Genomic DNA, 9,385 nt, shown 5'->3' with positions numbered 1-9,385 from the left:
GAATTGCGTCTCATTTATAACAATAGTCAGCTATGTGTACAAGTAACCATAAATTTTCGTTGTTAAGGTTATTGTAAATAGATGAATTGTTAAACAATATAAGTCAACAATTTTAGGAAATACATAAAGTAACTACCATTTAGTGGAGGCATTGTGAGCTAAACGTAATAAAGTGATAATTGCAGAGGATACACATTCATAATATGCATAAATAACTAGTTATTTTTTTCTATTAAATTCGCATATGTTATATAAAATGTATAGAATTAATACTAATTTGTAAGTTTTAAAATCTTTTTAGTTTAATAAAGATCTTTTATCTACTATGTATGCAACACAAAATACAACCTTCGCTTATTGTGAATAATGAATTGTAGTAATTATTATTTCAAACGGTATTATTTGACGAATCGAGTAAAAATTATGGAGTAAATTAAATGAATTTTGGATGCGCATGAATTCTATTTTCATGCCTATTTGAAGCTCTATCCTTTTATAATTAATTTACGTATATATGCTAAAATGATGCTATTTGCATAGGTATATGGTGTAAATGTTTCCTAATTATTATATAAGCATAAAAAATTTTCTGGGCCGTACGCGTATTAGTTCATTTCCGAGCTCTAATTACAATGCTGTTTCTTACTAATGCCTACGAAGCAGTCACAAAGTCTATACAAAACACATGACTAAATAATTTAGTTCCTACTGCCAATGATACATATTTCTACGTCTTATTACTTTTGTAGAACGAAAGAAACTACTTCCTTTTTCCGATACTTATGAATACTTGCCAATCCACTCAATGAGTTACTGATATTTATTTTGAATATTCAAGGCAATGAAATTTTTAACAAATGCTCTTAAAATAAATGCAAATATAAAAAAGAACTTGAAATATCCTCTGACAATTTTCTTTAATTGAAAAAGATTAGAGCCGGTTCTGTTGGGATATAATTAAACATAGAAAATTCCATGCGAATGCTTCTCCAGCGATGACATACCAACTGCACACATATAGTTAAATATTATATTAGGAAATAAAAGTATTGATAAAATTTTAAAATAATTGGAAAAAATAGTCGTAAGTAAAACGTAGGAAATCAATATCTAACTAAAATAAAATTTATAACACAAGAAAGTATTCCAGATTTTTTACATAACGCTTCAAAAAATTATTGTTAAAAATTATGTGCAATCCATCTTTCATCCAAATTTCTAGATGTGCCTGGAAAGTTTTGATAATTGGCACTCCTGATTCATGAATGTTCGGAAACGTTCGAGATTATTCGAGAATGTTCGTCTTGAATTTACAGTTTATATAAAAGCGATTCAGGTTGGCGGCAGATCAGTACATTCAAATACGTGAAGTGTATTAGTCACTTGTCGTGTGTTGTAACTGTGAAGTTTATTGCGATTTAACTCCAATAACATTTGTCAATACAAAAACAAGCAGAATGGTAAAGTCTCCAGCAATTGGTATTGATTTGGGCACAACATATTCCTGCGTAGGTGTGTGGCAATATGGAAAAGTAGAAATAATTGCCAATGATCAAGGAAATAGAACAACTCCAAGTTATGTGGCGTTCACCGATACTGAACGACTTTTAGGAGATGCAGCGAAAGGTCAAGTGGCGTTAAACCCCAGTAATACAGTTTTTGATGCAAAACGTCTAATTGGTAGAAAATATGACGATCCAAAAATTCAACAAGACATCAAACATTGGCCGTTTAAAGTCGTAAATGATGGAGGAAAACCAAAAATTGAAGTTGAATTTAAAGGACAAAGAAAAATATTCGCTCCAGAAGAAATAAGTTCCATGGTCCTCACAAAAATGAAGGAAATTGCAGAAGCTTATTTAGGAACCACAGTTAGAGATGCTGTTATCACAGTGCCAGCGTATTTCAACGATTCGCAAAGACAAGCTACAAAAGATGCAGGTGCAATAGCTGGTTTAAATGTTTTACGAATTATCAACGAACCAACTGCAGCAGCATTGGCATATGGCTTGGATAAGAATTTAAAAGGTGAAAAGAATGTCCTTATATTTGACTTGGGTGGAGGTACTTTTGATGTATCCATTCTAACAATAGATGAAGGTTCCTTATTTGAAGTAAAGGCAACAGCCGGTGATACCCATCTTGGAGGAGAAGACTTTGATAACAGGTTAGTGAATCACTTTGCTGATGAATTTAAAAGGAAATTTAAAAAAGATCTAAAAAGCAATCCAAGAGCACTTCGAAGGCTAAGAACTGCTGCCGAAAGAGCTAAACGCACATTATCTTCTAGTTCTGAAGCCACATTAGAAATTGATGCACTTTTCGAAGGTATTGATTTCTATACTAAAATTAGCCGAGCAAGATTTGAGGAATTATGTTCAGATTTGTTCAGAAGTACTCTTCAACCTGTGGAAAAGGCATTAACAGATGCAAAAATAGATAAAGGACACATTGACGATATAGTTCTTGTAGGAGGTTCAACGAGGATTCCAAAAGTTCAACACCTACTCCAAAATTACTTCAGTGGAAAACATTTAAATCTTTCAATCAATCCAGATGAAGCAGTGGCATATGGCGCTGCGGTCCAAGCAGCAGTTTTGAGCGGAGAAACGGATTCCAAAATCCAAGATGTCTTATTGGTTGATGTAGCTCCACTCTCCCTTGGTATTGAAACAGCTGGCGGCGTAATGACAAAAATTATAGAAAGAAATGCAAGAATACCATGTAAACAAACTAAAGATTTCACTACATATTCTGATAATCAACCTGCTGTTACTATTCAAGTATTCGAAGGTGAAAGGGCCATGACAAAAGACAACAACCTTCTAGGAACTTTCGATTTAACTGGTATTCCTCCTGCACCACGTGGAGTTCCAAAAATTGAAGTTACTTTTGATCTAGATGCAAACGGTATATTGAATGTTTCTGCTAAAGATACAAGTTCTGGAAACTCCCGTAATATCACTATCAAGAATGATAAAGGACGTCTCTCACAAGCAGAAATCGACAGAATGGTATCAGAAGCAGAAAAATACAAAGAACAAGATGAACACCAAAGACAACAAGTTGCCGCTAAGAATCAACTGGAAAGTTATATTTTCCAATTAAAACAAGCTGTTAGAGACAACGGAAGTAAACTGTCTTCTGCAGATAAATCTACTGTTGAAAACGAATGTGATAGTTGTTTGAAATGGTTAGACAACAATACGTTAGCTGAGAAAGAAGAATTCGAAGAGAAACAAAAGGAACTGAGTAGAATTTGCAGTCCAATCATGGCGAAGATACACCAAGGATCCCAGGGAGGAGGAATGCCCGGTGATTATAGGGGAGCATCAAAGGAAAGTGGACCAACCATTGAAGAAGTCGATTAATTTTTTTTCTCATTATTTTTAGACATTCCAAAAATTGTTCAATTGACTTTTTGTATGCACACTGTATGCAAGTATTTTTCAGTTAGTTTTTTATATATACACTGTATCCAAAGTATTTATTTTTCAGTTGAGTTTTTATATGTATATAAATATTTTTCATTTGTTTTTTTGTATGTACACTGTATTTAATATTTTTTTGTTTTATTTTTATATGGTATATTGTTGAAATTCATTTAAATAAATAAATCCAACTCGTATCAGAGTTTTAATCCACCTTTTCCTATTTTTAATTTTATTGTTTACATCAAATTATTATACTTTTCAGATTCAGTCCTTACTCACTTTCCTTACTAGTATTTTGAAAAATAATTCCACTCTTTGAATATCTTTTAAAATATGAAGTACAGTACAAAAATAAACAAGAACAATCAAACTTATAGAATTGGTTGTTTTTATATGTTGTTTACAATTCATCTAAATGTACCATTGTTCATTTGTTAACTCTTACATAAGTCTTTCCCACCTCTTAATTGGCATCGGGATGTAAATAAATAAATAAATACCAAGGCCAATCGTTCACTATTCGTGGTCTCAATTTGTCTCGGGAAATTATAAGCTTTTCTCAATTATTGTACCTAAAATGAACACTAATTACAAAATGTTTTGCTATCATAAGGTGACTCAGAAAAAGCTTTGGGCGAAAAACTTGTAGGGGACTTGAAGCTTGTTCAACGAGGCTGTTTTTCAAGCTGTAAAAGATCCAGTGAAGAGTGGAACATTGATTGGGGGACTTAACAAACCTTGGAGTCCCCAATATATATTTTTTAAATCTAATACTCAAAATACATAAATTACTAGGGTATAATGAAAAAAAAAAACAAAGCTTGATAACTGTCTTTTTAATCATGTTGAATACATTTTATAAAATAATAAAAGATTTCAAACTCTCTTGATATTCCTGCGATATAACACTTTTATTAGTACATAAAATCCTTCAATCATCCTAGAGACATTAAAAAAATGGCGATACGGTCCAAAATAAATATTAATCCTCCAAAAAGAAATACTGTCCAGCCCGTTTTTGTTCGACATCTTTAACAGACTCCAGCTTGTTGATCCTTGGTCTAAAGTTGTTTGGATCCCGTCTAAATGTGATGCCTAGAAGTTCCAAAAACCGGTTCATACCGGCTAAGAGAGTTTGTGGAGTGTGTGCAGTTGTTTTCACAGAGGGTGAACCCTCGAACACGATCACGCGATCAGCTAAATAGGTCGCCATAATGAAATCGTGTTCTACAACGAATCCAGTTTTCTTTGCATGAAGAATGAATCTAAAAAAAGATGAAAAAATTTCTTCATTAGTAAATACTTTATTAATATATTAAAAATAAGGGCATTATTTGGAGGAAGATAGGTTGGAATTTAGCTTACTTAAGCTCAATTTTTATAATCTTTTGTAAGTTTTTACTAAGTTGTCACAAAGAAAGTTTTAACAAAGATTAATCTCTTACCGTTTTATAACTTTAGCTGCGACTAAACGTTGTTCGGAGTCTAGGTAGGCACTGGGTTCATCAATGAGATAAACATCAGCTGGTTTTCCTAAACAAAGTGTCATAGCAACTCTCTGCAATTCTCCTCCTGACAGATTTTGTACTTCTTGATCAATTATGTCTTCTATCTTCAATGGTTTCATTACATCTGCTATAAACTGAAATAAATTCAAAATTTCTTATTTTAGAAGCACACATTTTGATTTTAAAACATGGGTAATATTTCACCCTTAATACCTAATAATAACTAATACAAGAGCAGAGTATTTTTTAATTACCTGTGGATGAATATATGCATCTCTAATTTTTTCATGTAACAGTTGCCTAACCAATCCTTGAGATTTTGGACTAATCTTTTGAGGTTTGTAGCTTATGTGAAGTTGTGGCAAATCACCTTAAAAATTACCTATTTAGCACAAGGGGTACCTTCAAGAAACTTTTAGATCTAAAATTCCATTTATTTTTTATGCAATAAGCTTTCATTACCTGAACCGCTATCAGGTTCTAGATTTCCCGCAAGCATTCTAATAAAAGTTGTCTTTCCAGTCCCGTTTTCTCCAAGCAATACTAATATTTCAGAGTCCGAAAATTGTCCCTGCACAACTTTTAATTCAAAATTACCCATAGTTTTTGTCATAGCTGGGTATTCATAATGATTCATACGCTTAACTTCTTCTTCTGTAGCAGATTCTGCTACTTTGAATACTAAAGATTCATCTCTGAATCGAAGATTTTCTGTTGGAACAAAACCATCAAGGAAAATGTTGATACCTGCAAAAGAAGATATGATATATTACAAACTCATGGAGTTAGAAAAATATTTTTAAGTGACAACAGCTTAAAGATCAAAAATATATCTCAATAGACAATAATTTTAATTCATAATTCATACTTCCAAATTGACAGTGGTTTTTGATCACTGTAGGAAGATAGTTTTAAATGGATTTTGAAAGAAACTTTAACTTACCTTCACGAACTGAGAAAGGCATAGTAACTACACCATATGCACCAGGCACTCCGTACAGGCAGCATATGAAATCTGATAGATAATCCAGTACACTCAAATCATGTTCTACCACAATAATAAACCTATAAGATAAAAAATAAAAAATTTATAATACAATTTGTTTACTTATAGTATTGGAACATTTTTTAGTTTAAAGGATCTGAGGACTAGTCCATTTTTTACAATATAAATGTAGTATATAGTATCAAGTTGAATATTCACCACAAGACATTGGCACAACTGCAGACAGTATAATATTGATTGTGAAACAGAAAAAAATTGAATCAAAAAATTTTATAATTAGTCTTATACATCAATGGTAGATTCAAGTATATATTAGATTGAAATTCTTATCTTAATCAGGTATACTAATACTTCTAATCAATACTTGTGGATTCCCTTGTAGAATCATTAGTTTTTATTATCACAGTACTGAAAATCACAGTAATGTTACTAATAAGATTTACAGTATATTTAACAGACAAAATGCATCTAATTTAAAGAAGAGTCTTCAATCAATGCATATTACCAGGTATGACATACGGATGCAAAATTTGGACACTCAAGACTGAAGTTAATAAGAAACTCCAATTTCCCTAAAGATCAAAGGAACACAACATGCTAGATATAACAAAAAGGAATCGTAAGAGAATAGAAAAGATATCGCAAAAAGCCCAGTGAATCAAATCCCTCAAATGGCAATGGGAAGGAAACTTGGCAATGAATAGACAACAAAAATGACAACATAATCCCCATGAGACATTGAAAGACCCAGAAGAAGACCTAATGTAAGATGGAACCATGATATAAAGAAGCTAGCATGTACAACTTATGCCCAAAAGTAGACACCAATGGGTTTGAATGAAGGATCAATAAATAAACATATATAAATGAGGCTCCTATATGAAAAATCATAGATATAGATGATGATGATACAGTTTAACATAAATTTACTGGCAATTTCAACACTTACTTGCTAGGATGAAGCAATGAACGAATTGTTCTGGCAGCATTCAAACGTTGTTTGACATCCAAGTAAGAAGATGGTTCATCAAACATAAATATATCACCATCTTGGATGCATACCATAGCACATGCAAAACGCTGTAGCTCTCCTCCAGAAAGTGCAGATATTTCACGTTCCTTTATATAATTCAGATCTAATAAACAAAGTAATATAATTACTATTCAATGATTTATTACAGAAATATTTTCTAATACTTACCCAGCATGGTACAAATTTGATTTAAATTATCTAATTCACTTTTTCTATCCAAAAGTTGACCAACAGTACCTTTAACAGCTTTAGGGATTTGATCAACATATTGTGGTTTGATTAATGCTTTTAAATCGTCCTCCAAAATTTTTGTAAAATAGTTTTGCAATTCACTACCTCTGAAGTGGCTCAAAATTTCAGTCCAATCAGGAGGGTCCTACAGCAAAATATTATATATTATATTGAATAAAGAAAAAAAATTGCTTACCATGAATCTACCTAAATTGGGTTTTTGTTTACCAGCAAGAATCTTTAATGCTGTAGATTTACCAATACCATTAGTTCCTACAAGTCCTAATACTTCACCAGGACGAGGAATGGGCAATCTATGTAGCTTAAAAGAATTTTTACCATAGCGATGAGTAGTTTCTTTTTGTAAATTACTAGGCAAATTGATAATAGCAATAGCTTCGAAAGGGCATTTCTATAAAAACATTAAATCAGATAAAAAACGTTATTAAGAAAGTATAACAAACCTTAACGCATATACCACAACCTATACATAATTCTTCAGATATAGTAGCAATTTTGCTATTGGGGCTAACTTCAATACAAAGTTTTCCAAGACGAACTACAGGGCAGGATTTTTTACATTCCTGTCTGCATCTCTTTGGTTTACACTTATCTACGTTGACAATGGCAATACGAGTGAGTTTGTCGGACTCCTCCATTCCTTTTCGCTTGGACATTTTTCTATAACAAGGAAACAATATGTTCAGTAATAGAATTTCATTTCTAACCTCAAAAAATAATTGAAATTTTATATGGATTCAATAAATTTGTATCAACCTTAAAACTAATAAATAATTTATTAATTATCTACCTGTCGCGTAATTTCTTTTCTAACAGAAAACAATATTCAAAACGTCATCAAGAACCGACTTGCCATGAGGAGACTATTGGAAAGGAATCATTTGAAACTTGAAGTTAGCCGATAAAAGAGTTGTCAATATATTTTCTTCTTTTTAATTTATTCTATAAATAGCCTAATGAACGCCAGAACTACTTTTTCATTTCTTGAAAACTCAAAATATATTATCTTTGATACTATAGTATTATAGTATTTAATTTAAACCTCACTTGTCTTGAAATACTTTATTAATGCTTTTTTGAAAAATCAACTTTATAATTATTGAATCATGGGATATTTTGTTTTTATTCAATCTGTCAGCTTACCAGGTTAATCTTGTCATCTGTCAGTTTTTCTCAATTCAATTTTGGTTAGGTCTTTATTCTTAGATAATTTATTAAAAATGGCTAAAGTTGACATGGAATTAAAAAAAGTAAGCAATTTTTCAATTGTCCTTACACAATGCATATTCATCTATTTCAGGCTTTCACAGAGTTACAAGAAAAACAGCTAGAAACTACACAGAAGTTGAGGATAGCAGACATTCAAATAGAAAGTCTGAAAAGAACAAAACAGCATGCGTCAATTACCGAAAGGTAGTTTTGAATTCATACAAGAATGTTCTTATAACAATTAATGATCCACATTTTATTTTTGTCTTAGAGAAATCAGTTCTTTAAATGAAGGCACCAGGACTTATGAATCTGTAGGCAGAATGTTTTTATTAACTCCCATTGGAATGGTGAAACAAAATTTGAAAACCAAGCAAAGCACTGCAGAAGAGAAGATTAAAGTAATAGAGAATAATAAAACATACTTGGAAAATTCCCTTAAGGAAGCAACAAATAGCTTACGTGAACTAGTACAAACTAAAAAAGAATCTTGAACAGTTGTAACTTATGTTTAATTTATTGTATGAAATTTGTACTGACAATTTAAAATCTCAATATAACATTGAATTAAATTATATTTGTTACTATTTTCCCCTTTTCCAAATCCTATACAGGTTTAGTGCTGCTTTCTTCGTTTTGTTCAACATATTTGCAGATCTTTACAGTTCCCAAATGTTGACGATTTTGTGGGGTAGGTATGGGGTAAAGGTAGTCATACTTTGAAGGTTTCATCTATGAACATTACATTTTTTATTTGTTGTTGGTTTTCTTTTTCTGGAAAATCAGAAGTCTATTTTTCTTGATTATATTTGTTAGTCAAAATCACCTTTTCAAAATTTGAATAACTTATACCAAAATATTATATTTATGGGATGGGGGAGGGCTTTGCAAATATGAAGACACATGTGCAAATATATTGCATTATTGGGAAGGTCTGGCAATA

General features: G+C 31.6%; 3 protein-coding genes across 3 annotated transcripts; 2 read left to right on the top strand and 1 right to left on the bottom strand.

Moving 5' to 3' along the window:
- The first annotated feature begins 1,356 nt into the window (after positions 1–1,356).
- LOC130896912 (heat shock protein 68-like) lies at positions 1,357–3,623 on the top strand. The gene has a single exon (XM_057805277.1). It carries the CDS (start codon positions 1,458–1,460, stop codon positions 3,369–3,371), a length of 1,914 nt encoding a protein of 637 aa, XP_057661260.1. The 5' UTR covers positions 1,357–1,457; the 3' UTR covers positions 3,372–3,623.
- A 632-nt stretch (positions 3,624–4,255) lies between these two features.
- On the bottom strand, positions 4,256–8,346 carry LOC130896913 (protein Pixie). Its single transcript, XM_057805278.1, has 10 exons — positions 8,024–8,346; positions 7,677–7,893; positions 7,409–7,624; positions 7,150–7,357; positions 6,898–7,084; positions 5,886–6,007; positions 5,405–5,689; positions 5,197–5,312; positions 4,880–5,076; positions 4,256–4,699 (listed from the first exon to the last, which is right to left on the bottom strand). The coding sequence occupies exons 2-10, from the start codon at positions 7,887–7,889 to the stop codon at positions 4,417–4,419; spliced, it is 1,827 nt and encodes a 608-aa protein (XP_057661261.1). The 5' UTR covers positions 7,890–7,893; positions 8,024–8,346; the 3' UTR covers positions 4,256–4,416.
- Positions 8,347–8,375: 29 nt separating this feature from the next.
- LOC130896914 (prefoldin subunit 1) lies at positions 8,376–9,014 on the top strand. The gene is made up of 3 exons (XM_057805280.1): positions 8,376–8,483; positions 8,534–8,646; positions 8,714–9,014. The coding sequence occupies exons 1-3, from the start codon at positions 8,454–8,456 to the stop codon at positions 8,934–8,936; spliced, it is 366 nt and encodes a 121-aa protein (XP_057661263.1). The 5' UTR covers positions 8,376–8,453; the 3' UTR covers positions 8,937–9,014.
- Positions 9,015–9,385: the final 371 nt, after the last annotated feature.

This window comes from Diorhabda carinulata, chromosome 8 (assembly GCF_026250575.1).
Source record: "Diorhabda carinulata isolate Delta chromosome 8, icDioCari1.1, whole genome shotgun sequence".
Taxonomy (NCBI): domain Eukaryota; kingdom Metazoa; phylum Arthropoda; class Insecta; order Coleoptera; family Chrysomelidae; genus Diorhabda; species Diorhabda carinulata.
The sequence above is the reverse complement of the archived record's forward strand: the minus strand, read 5'-3'. Positions and strand labels throughout refer to the sequence as shown.